The sequence below is a fragment of the Ips typographus genome, linkage group LG3 (genome assembly GCF_016097725.1).
Source record: "Ips typographus isolate SLU linkage group LG3, UJ_Ityp_2.0, whole genome shotgun sequence".
NCBI classification, from domain to species: domain Eukaryota; kingdom Metazoa; phylum Arthropoda; class Insecta; order Coleoptera; family Curculionidae; genus Ips; species Ips typographus.
This window is the reverse complement of record NC_138424.1, coordinates 2,889,815-2,908,159: the sequence shown is the minus strand read 5'-3', so window position 1 is coordinate 2,908,159 and position 18,345 is coordinate 2,889,815. Positions and strand designations below refer to the sequence as shown.

The following is an 18,345-nucleotide window of genomic DNA, read 5'->3' as shown; positions in this document are numbered from 1 at the left end:
TTTTAAGAAGAAAGAGTCGAAGCACCAAACAATCTATATTTTTGTATCAGTAGTACCCACTATTTACAATTTTGTACTAAATTTGCTAAATGATATTTTTTTCAGCTTTCATGGCTTTTGCGGTTTGTCTACGTTGATAGGGTTTTCGTCCGTATCATCTGGTATGACCTGCAAAATATAGAACTTACACACTAGAGTGTGAAAAATGTAAGATTTTACTGATTTAGCGTCGATTTCCCCTATTCCAAGTCCAGGTCTAGCGTTTTCTGGAATAATTTGATTCTCTTGGACCAGTGGTTTGGTCTTTGTAATCGTTTTACTCCACTTTTTCAGCCAATTTGCTCCTTCCGACTTGGGGTTGTCCTGAACAGATAAAATTACATCCATACCCGGACAGTTTTATAACGCACTCACCATTTTGGTGACTTCATTTTCCTTTTTGTCGTGTTGCCTTTGAGCGTACAAAATGTTAGCCAAATTATTAACGGAGCTTCGTTTGTTGACGCTGTTGTCCTCTTGGTTTGCTAATGGTTGTGTGTTCGTTTGCGGTCCTAGTTCAGTTAAAAACTGAAAATCAGCTCTATCACCTAGTCGAAAGCCCCAACCGAAGCGGGAATCAGTTCCTATACAAATTAATTAATTAAAGGTATGTGAGTGCTATCCAGAGGCAAAACAAACCTTTCTTTAAAGTTGGGATGTTAGAGTAAATTACCGACAAAATAGAGGGTAACTCGTCCGGTACAATAAACGCCTGTCCTGCAAGTATAAACATGAAAGTGATACGGAAATGTAACAAAACTGAAAGTTAAAACTTACCAGCGCAACTAAATAAAACGCAAACAGTCAAAACTAGTAAACTATTCATTTTTTTCAAACGTACTTCAAACAACTTTTGGCATAACTTAAGCCTTATTAATAATAAAATTATTTAAAAAAAATGATAAAAGGGAAGGTTGCTTACAATCGAATGACTGTGTGTTTGCGGTTACGCGGCTATAGTTTCACTTTCATTTTCACCTATTCAATGTCATCAAGAAACACACTAACTTAACTAATATCAGCAGACTTAATAGTTATTTCATCGTCGTACGAACCATTAGTCTTGACATAACATTTAAGTAGAGGGCATAATTGCGATTTTCGTGGTTAATAACGGCGCGTTTACCCGCAAACTGGTAGACAAGGAACCAACTTTGTAAACGGGGTCAACGAAAATTAACCACTTTCCTTTTTGTTGACCGATTGATGAGGCTGATTATTTTTTAATATACATATGAAGATAAGCAATATTTAAAGTGATCTTTTTTTAATTTCATGAAAATAGCGAATCATTGAATATCCATGACATTAATATTTTCAAAACGCCTTGTTATAACAACAGGTTTTTCTTTTTGGGGACGTTTAAGCGGGTGACAATGTCTTTTTTGTACCAATACATTAAGAATAAGCAGTTTGCATGATCATTTATAAAATGCTAAAATTAAAAGCCATTTGCTTGTACTCCAACCGCCATATTGAATCACGTGGTTTGGTGCTGACTTAATTTAAGTTTATTACACGGTTCTTCTAACTTGTTCTTTTAATTTAATTAGTAAATCCGTTTACTGTAAATTAAATAATCCAAAAAAACGCATTAATTGTATGCTTATTCCGTAATTTTAAAAAAACCTTAACACTTTAGACAGATTGAAGTTACTTAACATTTGCTGTCAAAAAAGTAGAAGGAAACACAACATAACCTCTAAAAATTAAAGTAACAAAACAAGGTCACGGTCACAGTTTTTAACTTGAAAGAGTTTTCTCACAGTTTTCCCAGTAAATAGTAGTAAGAAATAATGGGAAAGTTTATTGATCCAGGCCCATCTCAACACACCGTGAAGGTGGTGAACAAACACCGGGGCAAAGCCTCCCGACAGGTCGGTGTAGGAAAACACATGAAAAACTATTTGAAACGGCGTAAAGACTCCCTGAAAGAAGCCGACGATGGTTCGCCAACTTTGTCCGCCACCAGAAGCAAATCTAAAACCTCTGAGTTTCAAAATTTAAATTTTAAAGTTGTGTCCGACTTTAAAAAGTCACATCTACAGCTTCTCAAACCCATCAGTGATATATTTGCTGCAGACGACCTGAAAGCTAAGTAAGTAGCTTTTTTGGCACTCACAACAGACTTATATACAAACATATTCAATTATTGTAGTTATGAACAGGTTGTACGACATGACTTGATGTACATAATTTTTGATGAAATTGCCTTGGAAGGGTTGTGTGGAATTACAATTGAAGCTTTATGGAAGAGGATACAGTACAGTTTAAAATGGTCTGTTCTGCCTTGGCGGTTGAAGGAAATTGTTTGGAAAGTGATTTGTTTAAATAAGAATGTTTGTTTTTACCAACTGCCTGAAGAGAGAGCAGACTTGAAAATAAATATGGATTTCAGTAGTAAAGGGGGTGATACAGATTTAATTTCTTCTAGAAATTCAGTTGTACAAGATTTATATAAGGTAAGAAATGTATTTTGTTTATTTCAAGTTTTCTTGTCTTTTAATTAGAGTAAAACTCTTCTGTTTTAATACTCATAATTGTTAAAGGCTGTTGTGCCATCCAAGGGATGTACTGAAATGGGTTCTTGTCCAAATCTAACCACCAGAAAGAACATAACAGACAAAATACAAAAAATGTCTTTAATGAAAGTAGTGGGGCTGTACAAAAATAAGCTTGTGATAGTTGGAAGTGAGGCTTTAAGAAAAAACGCTTTGTTTGACATCAGATGTGATCCATGTATTGAACTGGTACCTGTGGAGTATTGTTTACTGGAATGGATTGGTAGGATGCGGGATGCCGGTGAAATTACCCTAAATTTGCTATCTTCAACCAGTGGTAAATGCTTTTGAATGACAAAACCCTGATTGCATTAATAGAAAGGTTCTAGGTTTCAATATGGATGCAAGAAGTCTGTTCCACCACTGCAAAATTTTACGTAGGGAGCATTTAGCTGTGCGGCAATCTACGTGTTTTTCTACATTGTGTTTTGATCAAAAAGCTATGACTAGACTGATTACTTTGAGGTGACTAAGTTCACTTTTAACTTGTTTATGCAACTGATGAGTACATTTTCAGGAGGTTTTACCAGAGGAAAAAGTCCGAACACTTAATCCTTATGGAATCTATTGTTAACTATTTAAAAAACAGTCCACAGTGTAGAGCACAAACATCAGAATTACGCAAATTAGTCGGTCCAATTTACAGTAAACTGTTAAAAAGTCCAGAGTATGGAAAGTATATAGACTCCCACATTGTAAGCCAACATTTTGCTAACTACCTTGTGTAGGTTTTAATAACTGTTTTGTCAGGTGATTCCTTATAGTGCATATTACAAAAACTCCCAATTCAAGGAGTATATGACCAAATCTAAAACCAAAGAACGAACACTGAAAATGTCCCAATTGAAGGATCCTCACGTGAATATCGTGGCAGTGTGGGACGAGAAACTCACCCCTGATTCGTCGGATGAGGAAGACGATGACGGTATTTATTACTGCTTTAAACATCTAAATTTTAGGTTTATTTGATAATTATAAGTGTTTGCAGAAGAAACTCAGGATAACCTTAATAAAGGTCGACGCGTGATGAATAAAGAATTCATTACTGTGGTGTATCAATTTATCGCCTCTAAAGGTAGTGAGGGAGCCACCACTTCTGAAGTACGTCAAGCTTTCGATGGTACGCCGCTCTACATGAGACTGGTGCTAAACAAATTAATGGCAAGGAAATTAGTAGATGTGAGAAAGTTTGATTTTGGCAAAGTTTCAATTAACAAGTGAGCAGTTTTTATGATTTTTATATTTGAAAATCTAAATAAATTTTACTATTTCAGGTATGTTGCCAAACTTAACGATAGTAAAGAGAAGCCTACAGAGGCAGCGCTTGCTACACCGCGGGTCAGTAGTGTTCTGGAGAAAATGAAGCAGAAACAGCGACAAAAAGTCAAGTCTCTGCCTTTAAACAGGTATTTATATAATGTAATCTCTATCAGAGCATATGGTAGTGACGACATTATTTGACATATAACAGAATGATTTGTTAATAGCCCAGTCAACAAAAAATAGCAACTTTCAGGGCCGTTATCCCTAGATTTCGAAAATATGGACTGAAATTGTTTGTTTTATTGAATTTTAACTGACTGTTTCATTTTTGATGGTAATGATCACAGTTTCAGTAAAGTTTATTTATGGAAAAAATACAGTACGTCTCTGGATTTTAAGGTCAATTTAGTGGTCACACAGCAAATTTCAGGGCCGTAATCCTTAGATTATGAAAATACTGACTGAAATGGTGTTTTATTGCATTTCTGACTTTCCTTCATTTTCAAAAGCATTTATCACAGTTTGAGTTAAGTAATTGTTATGGAAAAAGTGCAACCTGTCTCTGGACTTCCTGGTTAATTTACTGCCTACCCAACCCTTAACCTCCAGATTTCGAAAATACAGACTGAAATTGTGTTTCATTGCATTTTAACTCACAATACTATTTTTTAACATTTGTTGCCTTTTAGGGTGTACTCTGCCGACCAGTGTCAACCACCTTTCCACCAATTTTCGGCTCCTAAGCTTGAACTGCCTCAAATAACTTTCAAATGGTTCTCTTCAAGTTTTACTCTAAGCATGATGACCGACAATCAGGAAGTTTTTATGGCAAAATTTACCGAAACTCTAAAACCCTTCCATTTCAACTTACAAACCTGCAAAGTTGACAATGTTCTAACTTACGAACTCCCTCAACTAACCTCTACTAATTTAGTGGACCCTCATCACTTGGGGTTACCGGAACCGAGTAACAGAAAATTTAAATCAGATAATTTTACTAAAGCCTTTTTATTGCGGGCACTTTTGGATAATTTTAAACTCAATTCTGTGGCTGATTTTCTGGATCCGAAAAAAACAAAAAAAGCTGAGAAACGGCCCGCTTCCGAACCACCAACGGACGTTCTTGACAGCAAAATACCCTCAACTCGTCTACCCCCAGGTTTGTTAACATCTTTAGGAGTTGAGTTTAAGTTGGCTTTAAGGGAAGAGATTAAAAGTATGATGTTTTTGATGGAAGTATACGAGTCGGTTCCTTTGGTTCAGTATAAAACTGGTGAGTTTCGGAGTGGGTTTGATTTTTTTTTTTGGTGCAAATAATTTGGTTGTTTTAGGGGACATAAGTCAGTACAAATGTAGTGATTCGGTGCTGGTAACTGACCGGTTCTTGGGCAGGATTAAGTTAATTTTGAAAACTATACAGGAACAGTGTGTTTTGGAGGATCTTCCTATTTTATTGAAGATTGTCGTTGAGGAAGAGTCGAAAACAGGTGAGAGAAACACGTTTGGGTAACCGCAAATTTGGTACTTAAATTGTTACTTTTAGGTTATGACAAAAAAATGGACAGAAAATCGTTACATCGACTAATAAAAAAGATAACAGATGAAGGATACATTAAACTGTTTCACGTGGTAGTGTCAAGGGCGGACTACAAGCGTAACCAAACTTTCGTCTGTCATCCCATTATCAATCTCGAACACTACAAATTAAAGGAAAGCCTTCTGCTACTAAAAGAAAAGACACTGGCGTACGTGAAAAAGGCTCCAGTAAAAACCATCACTAAAGAGAAAGAACAAAAGTATTTGCTATATTCATAGTTGAATCAAACTAGTACCCAGGTTGTTGTAGGTCACCGTTTACACAGGACGACGTCTTGAGCAGTCTCTATGAGGTCAAAATGTTCATGGATGAGATTCCCGACACTGTCAAGTTGCCGCGTAAAGTGTTGGGAAAGCATTTCGGACTACGACCGAAATTCGCTCGGCTGGCCTTAATTCACGAATTCCTGTTTTATATCATTTACGAACTGGATAAAAGTACACGACCGTTGTCTAAAACGGCTGTCCAGCGGTTGTTTAATGAACACAAATTGTCTTTAACGGCCGAACAGCTGGACATCTTACCGCCAGTGTACGCCAATGAAATTTCCTGGAAGACTTTCGTGTCGCCGTTGCCACATCACCAAAACTGGGACGACGGATGGGCTCTGTTAGGCGATATTGTGTTGAGATTTCCGATTATTTTGATTTTTCGCAGTCACGCTGTTAATTTTACTTCCACAGAACAACAGGAGGTCGTTAATCATCCTTATAAACGGTGAGTTTCTTCAGTTATTGTTAGAAAATATGGTTAAATATCTTGCTGTATATATACTATGGCTTCTGCAGAGAAACTTAAACGTTCCAAGATTTTATTTAAATTACCAGAAACCTCTAGTTCCATTTTGAATGTGCCAGAGATCTTTAAATGCTGACATTCTTAAAAGTGCCAGAAGCTTCTACAAGTGTCTTAAACCTTCCCAGACTTGTTCTAAATTGTCAGAGGCCTCTAAGACCGTTGTGGATATGCCAAAGACATCTAAATGCTGCTAAGAACTTTCTGAAAAGTTTCAGAGCCTTCTACAACTGTCCCAGTACTGTTTTAAATTGCCAGAGGCCTCTACAACCATTTTAAAAATTTCATAGACCTCTAAATGCTATTGAAAACTTTTTAAAAAGTGCCAGAAGCCTCTACAAGTGTCTTAAACTTCCCAGAACTGTTTTGAATTGCCAAAAGCTTCTAGGACCATTTTGAAAGTTCCACAGACCTGTAAATGCTTTTTAAAAAGTGCCAAAGGCCTTTACTAGAGTGAGCTTTTAAGAGTTGTTTAGCTGTTAGTATATAAACATTGATTAGTATACTATACAACTTATGGTAACCCCTACCTTAAGTTAAAACCTAAAACTATAATCATTGTGATAATCAATCAATATTACATTTAATCACCGACGTACGTTTTTTTCTGGTAATTGTGAGGTCAGAATTCACTGAACAGTCTAGCTTTGTATTTATGAAAGTAGAAATAAATTATTAGAAGGTTTTTTTAGGTTCTTTTTAGCGAAAAACGTGTCAGCCTCAATGCGACAAATGATAATGCACAAACGAAAATTTATCGCCGACTTGGCTCAACACATAACTTTGCTTGGTTTTTGCGGTTTGGTCCAGAAAGGACCGTACGCATTCCACGACAAAGATAGAATGTTTTTCTATTTGAATCGGCGCGCCACTTTATGGGACACTACGTCCTCCAAACCCAGCTGTCTCACCATAGAAGATAAGGAATACCCCAAGATAAATTTTCACTTTAAAACAGGCCAGGACGTGATCAAATATTGGTCAACCATGAACAGTATATGTACGCATTTTTGTACTTATTAATTGTGCAACTTGTCTATTACATGTCAAATTGTAGGTATCAGAACCAATTTGAACCTGAAAAATGTGACCAATAAGGTGGTCGATACGAGGCCGTTTTCAAAGTTGAGTTTGGAGTCAACTCGTACTATTCGAACTGCGGAGAATGTGAAAAAGTGAGTTTTGTCGTTTTGACTTTGAAACGTTGTAATGGTTTTAAGTAGGTTTGATACCGGCGAATTACCCGGTGATCATAAAGGAGCAGCCGGCTTGGATTCGTCGCTATTCGCGCACAGGGCTGGAAATTGGACGTTTTTCGCCAGCAAATCAACACCGGGAGAAATGGAGTCACTTTTGTCATTAAAGTTAGAGAAGGTAAGCACGATGATTGCTCAGGAGATTTTCAATTTTCAAACAGAAAGGTGAAGAAAAGAAAAATCCTTTCTGGTGACACACACACACACACAGAATTTCATTAATCATGTAATATTTCAACTAAACTAATTTAAATATTTCTAGGTGGAAATACCAGCTGCCATCGTTCAAACAAAGAAACCTCCTAAATACTACATTGCCAAATCCAGTGACAGTAAACAGACGGTTGAAAGCGGTCGCAAGAAAAAAGTCAAAAAGTTCAAGCTATTTGCCAAAAACACGAAACCACCTGTTAAGCGGCTTTTAAAGAAAGGAAAGGAGATTCCCTTCGATGCGGTCGATTTAGCTATAATGAGACGAGGTCCTCGATATCATCCTAAGTGGACCGATGCGGAAGATCGACTGTTGATTTTATTAAAGGTTTGTTTGGCGCTGATAACACATAACTTCTATTCTAGTTGTTTGTATTATAGATAGCGTCATTTTTTGTAACTCCTGGACTCAGCCATCAAAAAGTTCATTACTCGGTTTTAAGGGACATTTTACATACAGTTAGTCCAAAATCACGTGATAAATCGTCAAGGTTGGTATTTTTATAAATGAAATGTCATTCATTTAAAAGATTTGTACTTTTTTTAGGACAGTAAGCAATCGTCTGAGGCTGCGCAAAGGCCTACCAGTCCTATCCAACTTGAACAATTTACTACCCAATTTGTCCAAGTTGCCGGTTATGGCCCAGTACTTTTTTCCTCTACGAAGTTACATTGCAAAAGCACAATTTATTGACGGTAACACCATTTAAGCACGCATTGAAACTGTTAAATCACACATTCGATTAGGTCATAGCAACAAATCTGTGCTGTCCGAGTCGGAGCTGAAGGCGGCTTTTGTTTTCCTGTCATATTACTTTGTGAAAAACCAGAAGGAGGTTGAGGTAGCACTTCATGGCAGCTACACCACCTTGGATTATTTCAACGACCTAAACAGGGCAGTGTACGAGGACAAAATCGAGCCTTTTTATGAGAAAAAACTGATTTTTGACTTGCCAACATGCGAGGCTGACATAACCAAGAACACCTTGAAAAATACAATTATTTGTGCTTTGGGACATCGCGATATTAAATCAGGTAAGTTGTGTTAGTTGTAATGTGCTAAATGTGATTTTTAACAATATTGGAAGTACAAGTTAAACATTTAAGAGCCATAGTAGTAATGTCTGTGTGTAACTTCCAGAAACATGTTTACATACCTACAAAATCTACCAGCAATACAATCAAGACGTCCTAAAATCGACTTTAAACGAACTAAAAAGTCATCGTATGATTCAAACGCACAAGAAGAGCAACGTCTTTTTCGGGCGTTACCGGCTCTCCGCGTACTACGTCTTTTCCAACAGCACCACATTCTGGAACAACACCATGGAGACAGCATACGAAACCTTCCTGGGTTTGAAACATCGACCTGCGGAATGCGACTGGAATTTGGATAGCGTCAACGCAAAAAACTACGGTCGTTTTTTCGGTTTCAACGAGGTGATGTCGTTTATGATGAGCAACGCTACGCTATGTTTTCATTTTCCCAAGTATCATCTGGTTTTGAATCCGGATATGGAGGATCACGACGAAATCGTTGAGGAACTGGCCAGACGGTATCAAGCTAAATTGAAAAGCCAACAGCAAAAGACTAGCGACAGTTTAAAGTCCAGGTAAATTCATAAATGTTCAGTTTTCACTTTTTTATAACTAATACAAAATAGCTCAACAAGATTGGATATCGAGGACTACGACACAGACACACCAATACCAACAAACACCGATCATCCTCCATTATTCGATCAGCTTGAAGAAATCGTAATTTCTGACGACGTCGATCCTCTAGACTTGTCGATAACGGCACAAAGCAGCTCCACAATCGATAACTTGAAACATTGGATTTCTGATTGTATAGACGCGGAAAGGGTGCGCAGCCCTAGTCCTGAGTTGCTGACCCTGGAAATCAAACAAGAGCCCCAGGAGATGGATGAAGGGATTTGTATGTCGAATGTGTTTGATTCCTCGGATGGGGAGGTTAGATTGCTAACTTTAGAGGAGATTAAAGAAGGTAAGTCCATAATGTTATCTAAATTGGTCTAATACTTTATTAAATTATTCATAAAATATGTGTTAACTACGTTTACTTGTTAAATAAAATTCATTTCAAACTTAGCTAAATTGGATATGTAATGTCTTGTCTAGAAGTGGTTTTCTGCTCAATGACTAAACCACACACAAAACTGTCAAATTATTACACAGTGGACAGTGGGACAACTGTCAAAATGCGCCATTGTTTAATTTTACAGAATACGCATTTTGATAATTTAAAATGGCTACTGGCAACACTGAACAAATTGATTTGAATCTCTGGTTTTTGAAAAAAAACTTAGACCTAGTTCATCTATGCAGGTATGTTAAAACCGGACGACGAAACTGGAAAGCGGGAAGTGCCTTACATTTCCGATTTAACCAAATTACTGACTGTGATATTTGAGGATCGGGATTGCGACGAGCGCGCCAGTTACTTGATGAAAAAGCACTTTATCCAGAAATATCCCACTTTGGAGGATGTCCAGATAGACGATTTGAGTACTAACTACTTATCCGAATTTTTGGAAAGGCGGGAATCTATTAAAGATGTGTGGGCCAAAGCAGAAAGGTAAATAACAGGATGTCTTAATAAGCGTAGTTTCAAAACATTACCTGATTATCACTCTTGTTGTAGAGAAGCATTTATAGAAACCCCCGATCACGTCAAAGCGTTAAGCGAGATTCATTCCCTTGAAAACGCCCACTTAGCCGATGAAATTCTAAGATATATAGAACACCAAGGACCTTTAGGAGCACCTGGTCACGAACTAAAAGTACGATCTCTTTAACCCACGCCTATAACAAATCTAAACCACTTATATTTCTAGGAATGTTTCCTAGATTATGCTGTTGATGAGCTGCAACAAATTCTAAAGATACTACTTGAAAACCACATTATCTTAAAAACAGGGGTGACTCAAGTGGTGTTTGTACACTACAAACACCAAAACTCTTGGCTCACCAACACTTTCCATCCCAAAACTGAAGAGGTCAATGAAGACAATCTTGAAGTTGCGATTGAGTTAAACGCCTTAAATACTGAGTAAGTTTTTTGTGTAAATATCTACGTAACTTTATCTGTATTCGGCTTGCTTTACAGCAACATTCAATGGTACAAAATCAAACCATTACCGTGGATTAATTTAGAAGGGACCTTGGACAGAGATCTGTTCAAATTGTGGCTGTCACAAGTGTTTTCTTATTGTATAGAAAACCCGAAGATTCCATTAGTAGCGCTCTGTGATAAGTTTTGCTTTTTAAAGCCTGTAGATGTATTTTATTTGTTGGAGGTAAGACCGGGTTTTGCGTTAACAGACAGTGATTTTAATGGAAATTGTTTAGGTATTGGAGGAAATTGGTGCGGTGGAAATTCGCCGATTTCCAGTTGTATTCGTAGATTTATTTTCCGAGTATGTCGAGTCTGATGAATGTAAGTTTGCTGTTATTTGGATGAGTTGTGATTAACGTGACTTTGTTTTTAGGTAAAGGGACTGCATTGGACCGATTTGACGAGTTATTTGTAGAAACCAACAATGTTAGTTTCACAGCCTTGGGTTCGTTCTTCCATAATTGTAAATGTTAGCCTTTTTTTACACAATTTATTTATTTAAAAATTGATCAGACTTATGTCCAAACAGATCCTTATTATTAGGCCTTAATTAAAAATAAAATAATTAAAAAATGCACCACCTTATTGATCTATCAAGTAATTGGGATGGACCACCAGTAGTGGGTTATCATCGTCGTCTTCTTCTGGCGCGCTGCCTTTTAAGAGACCCACTTTTTTCAACGGTATAATAATTTGATCCTGAAAGTAATTATTCCTGTTAACATTGGTCAACTTAACCAATATCAACTCTTTTCAAACTTACGTGATAAATCAGCCTGTCCAACACTTTTTCCAACATATCCTTCTTCTCAATAAGCTCCTCCTCAGACTCGATCTGATCAGCAATATGATTCAGGTACCACTCAATCACATCACTCCTGTGCGTCCCCTCTTTGCCCTCCTCCTCAAACTTAGCCTCTTGCCGTCTCATAAACACCACAATCATGTTGCTCAAATGTTTGTACTCCTCAAAACTCAACACCACCTTTTTCTTAGCTGGTTGAGGAGCTGGAGTTTGCGGTCGTTCTTCTTGCGTATTTTCGTCCTCGTGAACCGACTGGTCTTGGTCGCCCTCCAAGTGAATGTCAGGTTGTTCTACGCGGATTATAGATTTATTCAGCAGTCTGTATGCTTCCCTGACGTGTTTTGGCACGACCTCGTCGCTTATGTCCATGCGCGCCATGGCTTCGGCCAATCGGATCATACTTTCCAGTTGTCGAACTGTGATTCTCCACGTGGATTTTCCGGAAGTCGTGCTGTCTCTCAGTCTTAGACGGTTGTAGTAGCTGACCAGCAGTTCTCCGGCTTCTTTGTTGATTACAGGTTTGAATTTTCTGGCAAAGCTTATGTATTGCAGTACTTCTTGTTTTGTGTATACCTACGCACAAACTGACTTTTATTATGGTGTGGTTGGTGATAATGGAAGATTTACCTTTTCAACAGTTTCCTCTATGTTACTGTGCAAATCTACGATTTTCCTGGCGATGGCATAGTCGATCACTTCGTTGCATTCGTCGACCAAAATGAAAAACAAGTCGAATCGGGACATAATGGGTGCGGACAACTGGATGTTTTGCTGCAAAGATCTGGACCGGTCGTAGCGACCTCCGATTGGATTGGCAGCGGCTAGAATGGACGTTCTCGCGTTCAAAGTGGCTCGTACTCCTACAAAATCAATCTGAAAAGTCCGAATCACAGTAGATGAGTTTAAAAACTAACCAGCTTTGGCAATAGAAATTGTCTGTTGTTCCATGGCTTCGTGTATAGCCACCTGATCCCTAGGATCCATCTTGTCAAACTCATCAATACAACACACACCATTATCAGCTAACATAAGAGCACCCGCTTCTATAACAAACTCTGAAGACTCTTCGTCTCTTACTACGGCAGCTGTCAAACCAGCCGCCGACGAGGCCTTCCCCGAAGTGTAAACGGCTCTAGGTGAAAACTCCGACACTTGTTTGAGAAACTGGCTTTTGGCCGTACTAGGATCGCCCACTATGCAACAATTGATGTCTCCCCTCAAAGTGGTGCCCTCTTTGGTCGTTTTAGACACGCCTCCGAACAACATTAGCAAAATGCCCTTCTTTACTTCGTCATTCCCGTGAATACTGGGAAACAGACTGTTCATCATGTTGTGGTACAGGTTGCGGTCGTGGGACATTTCGTACATGTGTCGCCATTCGCCTTCCGTCATTTGTTGTCTCATCACCTCAGGTGTGATATCTCCTGTTTCACGTCATTATTTAATTACAGTTTATATTGAGGGTGACGTAGAATACCTAAAGGCAGTTCGATCCCGCCGAATTTCGGATTGGTGGGCTGAACGCTGCAAGCTAAAAAGGCCATTCGGTAATGCAGTTCTCGGACACCTAAAGCTTTCAGGCCTCGCACGCCTTCAGCTTCATCGCCGTGTTTATGTCTTGACGAAAACTGAGTTTTGGCACCGGGTAGCGTCATGGCACCTACGTCCGGTACTACAATCAGGGTACCGGTAAAATCGTAACGGTCCCCAGCCTGTAAGTTTAATTTGTTTGCACCATCTTTCAAAAAATGATTGTTTGATGTTTTTTTGATCCAAAAACATGCTCCCAGAGAACAGCCGTACCTGATCTACATTTAAACCTTTCAGGAATGAACAGAACATATTTGACGTCACAATGACGTAATTTGACAGTTGATAAAAATATTCTTTTGTCTAGGTGTACCACATTTATCTAAATTTCTGTATAGTGGGTAGTTTGTGATTGGTCAAAAAAAGCAGCTTTCAGTGTGTTGCTTTTTCTTGATCAATCACAAACAGTTCTGAGATGTAGTTTACACACAGAAATTTAATACTTTGATTTTGTGCTTACTTGAACACTTTCCACATTTTCTGCCCTCAAAATAACTTCAACACTGCGCGGAACACATCCTCTAGGAAGCTCTGCTTGAGTTTCCTGTATTCTAACTTTCTGGAAATCAACAAACCTGGACTTGTCCACATTTAACATGAACCTTGCCCTGTTGTTGCACACTGGATTCCTACAAATCGTCGGATTTGTGTACTGAAACAACCCTTTTTAGCACAAAAATTCCAAACACACAAAAATACAAACTTACTTTAAATTGCTGTTCTACATTATGGATTACAGTTTGACAGTCCAGACATACAAATGTACCAGAGACCAGCTCAGGGTGCACTGGATGGGTTCTGATAACTTGCCCAGAAATCCTGATTAGGGTTCCAATTTTGTCAGTTTTCAGTTCACGCACTACATGTCTTGTGGGCACATCCATAAAAGCAATATAGCAGTCTTTGTGCTTTTTCAGCTCAGTACGATCCTTAACGTAATTCGACACGGCTTGGCACACATAAGGATAAATTCTGTAGTATTCTTCAATTATAGTGGTGGCCAGATTTTGATTGTACTTTTCCACATCTTCAAAACTAATTTCTATGATGCTGCGCTCTTCATTTTGCAGCTCTTTGGCTGGTTCCAGGTATTTCAGTTCTCCATCCTCCTTGTACCTGTGTAGATAAAGCGTTTAAAAGGAAAATGCTGTATATAATAAGGGTACTCTTCTAAGAAATCCTGGAAAAGTTTTTGGCACCGGATTCCAATTTCATCACGATGTTGGCGTTGACCTACGTTCACGTCGGCGACATCCATAGCAACACTTTACTTAATTGGTAAGTTTGTAGAAACAATAAAAAAGATAAAATGTTGTAAAACAGCAATGTGTGTTTGCCAGGGTTAAAAAAATTTGGCGCCAACAACAATCCTGAAGTTTGCCACCATACTGTCAAAACTGTCTCTAACCTAACTAATCTATCACTTGTCTATAATCTATGTGTCAAAATTAAAATGTCAAAACATTAACCATACTCCAAAGTGGTCAAAAGACCCAAAACATTTTCTATTAAAAAGTCCCAAATGTAATTAAACTTTAAATAATATAAAATGTTATATAAACTATTAATAAGTTTCCTGTTAGTGGTTATAAGTGTGTGCATACAATACTGTAAGTAACTGCAATAAAACTTTATTATCTTAAGTGCAGTTCTAAAACAGTGAATCATTTCCTGCTAATATAAGGAATTTTCATTTGTAGTAGATACAATTTAATTGTGAATGCTTTGCAGGTAATGCCGATAGAATTAAAGAAAGCATGTACATTAGTATAAAAGGATCAGTGGCATGTTATCGTCGAATGAATTCCACCCACCAGATTGGTTGTTCTTGTAGGCAGCATTACATATTTTTTTTACCTTCCCTAGCTTAACACACTGATTTTTAGCTGAAAGGTCTGGTTCAAAAGGAATAGTCCATTACTGTGATACTACATCAGATTTAGACTATATTCTTGCTAATGGTTCAGCAGGAAGATACATTCCAGTATTGCCTACTAGATTATTAACTTTAGATGTAATGAACAAACTTGTAAGCCGTAAAGAAATGGTATCAGGTCTTATACTCCACCCAAATAATGAGACTCTAGAACATTTCTCTCATGAAAACAAGTGTCCAAATCAATTTTTTAGTTTGGAGAGTGCCCAGTGCCCAGCAGAAGGTTGGAACCCTTGGGGTAAGTTTACACCAGAGTTCTCTTCAGTCAAACTGATGCAATATTCAAATTGAAATTCAGGAACTGGATTACTGTACTCAGACATTCCATTTCCATTGTTTTATATTGAGGATGAAACCCAAATAAGAACAATCAAGGAATGTTTCCAAGAATTTAATAATTTCTCTTACTCAGCTCAAAATGACAGGAGTTTATGTGCTTTAGAACTGAATGCTTTCATGTTTGCCACTTCTAATACACCTACTTGTCAAAGGTTAGTTTTCAAACAATCTAAGAAGTGGTATCTACTTTAATGTCCTACAGGAGATCTAACATAGTTACCAACTTAAATCCAGTTAAACTGTGTGACCCTTTGGGGGACAGTAATGTGTGGAGTGCACTTTTTCCTCTGGTTGAAGGACCAGAAAATAACACCAAACCCATAAAAGACTTTAAATACATTGTGGTGGCTGCCCGGATGGATACCACATCACTTTTTGAAAAAACAGTGGGGGCTGAAAGCCCTATTACTGGTATTGTGACCCTGTTAACAGTTGCCAAGTTGTTGAAAGAAATGTTGCCAACTTGGAGTAGTGATTGTATGTATTTGCTGTGAATTACAGTGGAGGGGTGTCAAATAGTGTAAATTTCAGACAAAACAAATGTCCTCTTTATTTTCTTTAATGGAGAAACATATGATTATATTGGATCACAAAGGCTGTTGTATGATATGGAAAGAGGAGAGTTTCCAACTGATTTACCTCTTGACAATGACTTTTTGCCTACTATTCATCCAGATGATATTAGTTTGTTTATTGAACTGTCCCAGTTTTCATTAGGGAAAGGAACCTTTGCTCATTATTTAACAAACAGTGAAGTAGTAAGTTGGAAACATTGCACTAAAACTTTAGTTTCTGTTGACAAAGCCGTTTTTGGTCATCAGAAGCATTAGATACTGCTACAATAATATTTAACCATTTCAGGTGACTAACTTTATACAAAATCTCAATTCGAGTAACCCATCTACTGTACCATTGTATGCAACTCCCAACAGCTTACCTCCATCATCTCTGCACACATTTCTTAGAGGAAATTCCTCCATTAAAGGTGTAGTATTGACAGATCATGAAGTTGAATACCGGAATCCTTTCTACAATTCTCTGTATGATAATTCTTCTAACATTGGCTATAAATATTACAATGGAAGTGCTGTTGATAATGATTCTATACAGAAATATGTGAGTGATGTGGCTTTGATGGTGGCCAGGAGTATTTCAATTGAAATTACTGGAGGTGGTTATAAGGGGAATGTTTCAGCTAATTTGAGTTTGGTAAGTTTTAATTTATAACTTGGATGCAATTTTTCACCTTTTCTCTCTCTTTAAGGTTGATGAGCTATTTCATTGCTATTTAGAGAATTCCAACTGTAAAGTGCACAAAGCAATCCAAAAACTGGTGAGTAACAAGAATACGTTATTTTTTTGTGTAAAATTGTGTTTGTCCAGTATTTGCCTAGAACTCCTGTCAGTTTGTATGTGGGCGTAAACGTAGTCGCCAATTTCCTTCCTAATTTGGTGGCTCTTGCTTTGGCCTGGTTTACCGGGGATGTAGTAGGTCCTTCTAACAGCAACTGTACCAATCTCGATAAAAGTCACGTAAGTCTAAGCATGTGCAATGTTTGTGTAAATCACAAACTACCCAATGTGTTGAGATTTATAATTACTCAACCAAAACATTAAAATAGGTTTTTAGATACTATAACATGTCTACGACTATGGATGATCTAAACATAACTGCATGTTTTCGCGCTACTGTCAACGTTACTGAAGCAGTCAGTCCGGCGTTTATCATAGAAGGTTTGTCAACATTTAACACTATTTTTCCACATAAGTTTGACACACGTTTTTACAGATTATGATTGGTCCTCGAATAAGTACAGTTCCTGGTCGGAATCGACGTGGAACGAACTGAGTTTGCGGCTATTTCTGAGGCCGTCGCCCGCTCACGAACGATTTACTTTAGCTTTTGGATCGGTAACGATGGTTTTCTTTTTTGTGGCCGTTTACTGGATTAAATCACGATATAATATTTTGTTCAACTGTCCCGTAATCGAAGATCCTCCGGCTGATTGTTGAAATGTTTACCGGGGGTTGTACATATTGTGTTTCAGTTCAAATTCAAGACTGTTTTTCAATTTTATGGCATTGTTGCATTGAACAGGATGTTTTAAAGAAGTTTACATTGCAGTATTTGTGTAAATTACAGGTGGTTCAAGTGATTAGTCAAGAACAAGCAGCAAGATTTAAAAACTGCTTTTTTTGAACCAATAACAAACTACCTACTGATATTTACGCAAATACTGCACGCCGGACTTAGTATTTTACTTTCCATAAAGTGACAAAATTAATCGAACATTGTATCAAAACGCATAAAGCTTAATTTTCAAGACTGTGACGTTTTTAAAAAAAAAAACCCTAAACATTTTTTATTGAACAATTGTTCTTTTTGAAGCGCTTCAAATTTTCCTTGCGTCCATCTATTTCGTGTACCTACCTTTTGCGTACCAAAATTAATAGCAGAGAAAAACTTAATAAAAAATTCATTATTAAATACTGGGTGGAGTAACAAATGTGTCAAAGCCACAAGTAGCTAACAGTTAGGTAGTAATTTTGTCTTCAAACAGAAAAAAACAGCTGAAAGTTAATGATTTCCTTTGATGACACATTTGTTGCCCAACACAAATATTATAACCTGAAAAATTATGAAAATGCCAAACAGATACCTATTTAAACTAATAGTAATAATTAAGTAGGCTTTTGTGATGTGAATAGGACACAAATTGCTATTTATAATTTATGAATAAGAAAATTATTAATAATAAATTAAGATGAATAATTACAACACCGTGTTGAGTGACACTATTATTAATTTACCTTG

General features: G+C 37.4%; 4 protein-coding genes across 5 annotated transcripts; 2 read left to right on the top strand and 2 right to left on the bottom strand.

Moving 5' to 3' along the window:
• Positions 1 to 16: 16 nt before the first annotated feature.
• Positions 17 to 1,145, bottom strand: snsl (snustorr snarlik). The gene is made up of 5 exons (XM_081975676.1): positions 817 to 1,145; positions 679 to 756; positions 415 to 623; positions 220 to 363; positions 17 to 168 (listed from the first exon to the last, which is right to left on the bottom strand). The coding sequence occupies exons 1-5, from the start codon at positions 863 to 865 to the stop codon at positions 109 to 111; spliced, it is 540 nt and encodes a 179-aa protein (XP_081831802.1). The 5' UTR covers positions 866 to 1,145; the 3' UTR covers positions 17 to 108.
• A 590-nt stretch (positions 1,146 to 1,735) lies between these two features.
• On the top strand, positions 1,736 to 11,435 carry LOC145726516 (general transcription factor 3C polypeptide 1). Of its 2 annotated transcripts, none has more exons than XM_081975638.1 (27): positions 1,736 to 2,137; positions 2,198 to 2,501; positions 2,589 to 2,877; positions 2,930 to 3,065; positions 3,118 to 3,295; positions 3,351 to 3,525; positions 3,589 to 3,817; positions 3,875 to 4,006; positions 4,553 to 5,136; positions 5,195 to 5,350; positions 5,407 to 5,659; positions 5,710 to 6,177; positions 6,948 to 7,255; positions 7,313 to 7,430; positions 7,479 to 7,629; positions 7,774 to 8,049; positions 8,103 to 8,212; positions 8,269 to 8,417; positions 8,469 to 8,756; positions 8,863 to 9,334; positions 9,386 to 9,729; positions 10,071 to 10,320; positions 10,387 to 10,525; positions 10,580 to 10,794; positions 10,852 to 11,041; positions 11,094 to 11,181; positions 11,234 to 11,435. In XM_081975638.1, exons 1-27 carry the CDS (start codon positions 1,836 to 1,838, stop codon positions 11,332 to 11,334), a joined length of 6,405 nt encoding a protein of 2,134 aa, XP_081831764.1. In that variant the 5' UTR covers positions 1,736 to 1,835; the 3' UTR covers positions 11,335 to 11,435. The 2 variants fall into 2 exon arrangements, with proteins under 2 accessions (XP_081831764.1, XP_081831763.1); XM_081975637.1 differs by having other exon boundaries at positions 3,580 to 3,817.
• Positions 11,338 to 14,622, bottom strand: Mcm6 (minichromosome maintenance 6). Its single transcript, XM_081975646.1, has 8 exons — positions 14,422 to 14,622; positions 13,963 to 14,371; positions 13,716 to 13,907; positions 13,143 to 13,377; positions 12,580 to 13,089; positions 12,293 to 12,525; positions 11,624 to 12,238; positions 11,338 to 11,559 (listed from the first exon to the last, which is right to left on the bottom strand). Exons 1-8 carry the CDS (start codon positions 14,511 to 14,513, stop codon positions 11,443 to 11,445), a joined length of 2,403 nt encoding a protein of 800 aa, XP_081831772.1. The 5' UTR covers positions 14,514 to 14,622; the 3' UTR covers positions 11,338 to 11,442.
• An 87-nt stretch (positions 14,623 to 14,709) lies between these two features.
• Nct (Nicastrin) lies at positions 14,710 to 18,309 on the top strand. Its single transcript, XM_081975650.1, has 11 exons — positions 14,710 to 14,865; positions 14,987 to 15,085; positions 15,142 to 15,429; positions 15,490 to 15,682; positions 15,733 to 16,007; positions 16,062 to 16,288; positions 16,392 to 16,739; positions 16,795 to 16,863; positions 16,914 to 17,063; positions 17,153 to 17,264; positions 17,320 to 18,309. The coding sequence occupies exons 1-11, from the start codon at positions 14,805 to 14,807 to the stop codon at positions 17,541 to 17,543; spliced, it is 2,046 nt and encodes a 681-aa protein (XP_081831776.1). The 5' UTR covers positions 14,710 to 14,804; the 3' UTR covers positions 17,544 to 18,309.
• Positions 18,310 to 18,345: the final 36 nt, after the last annotated feature.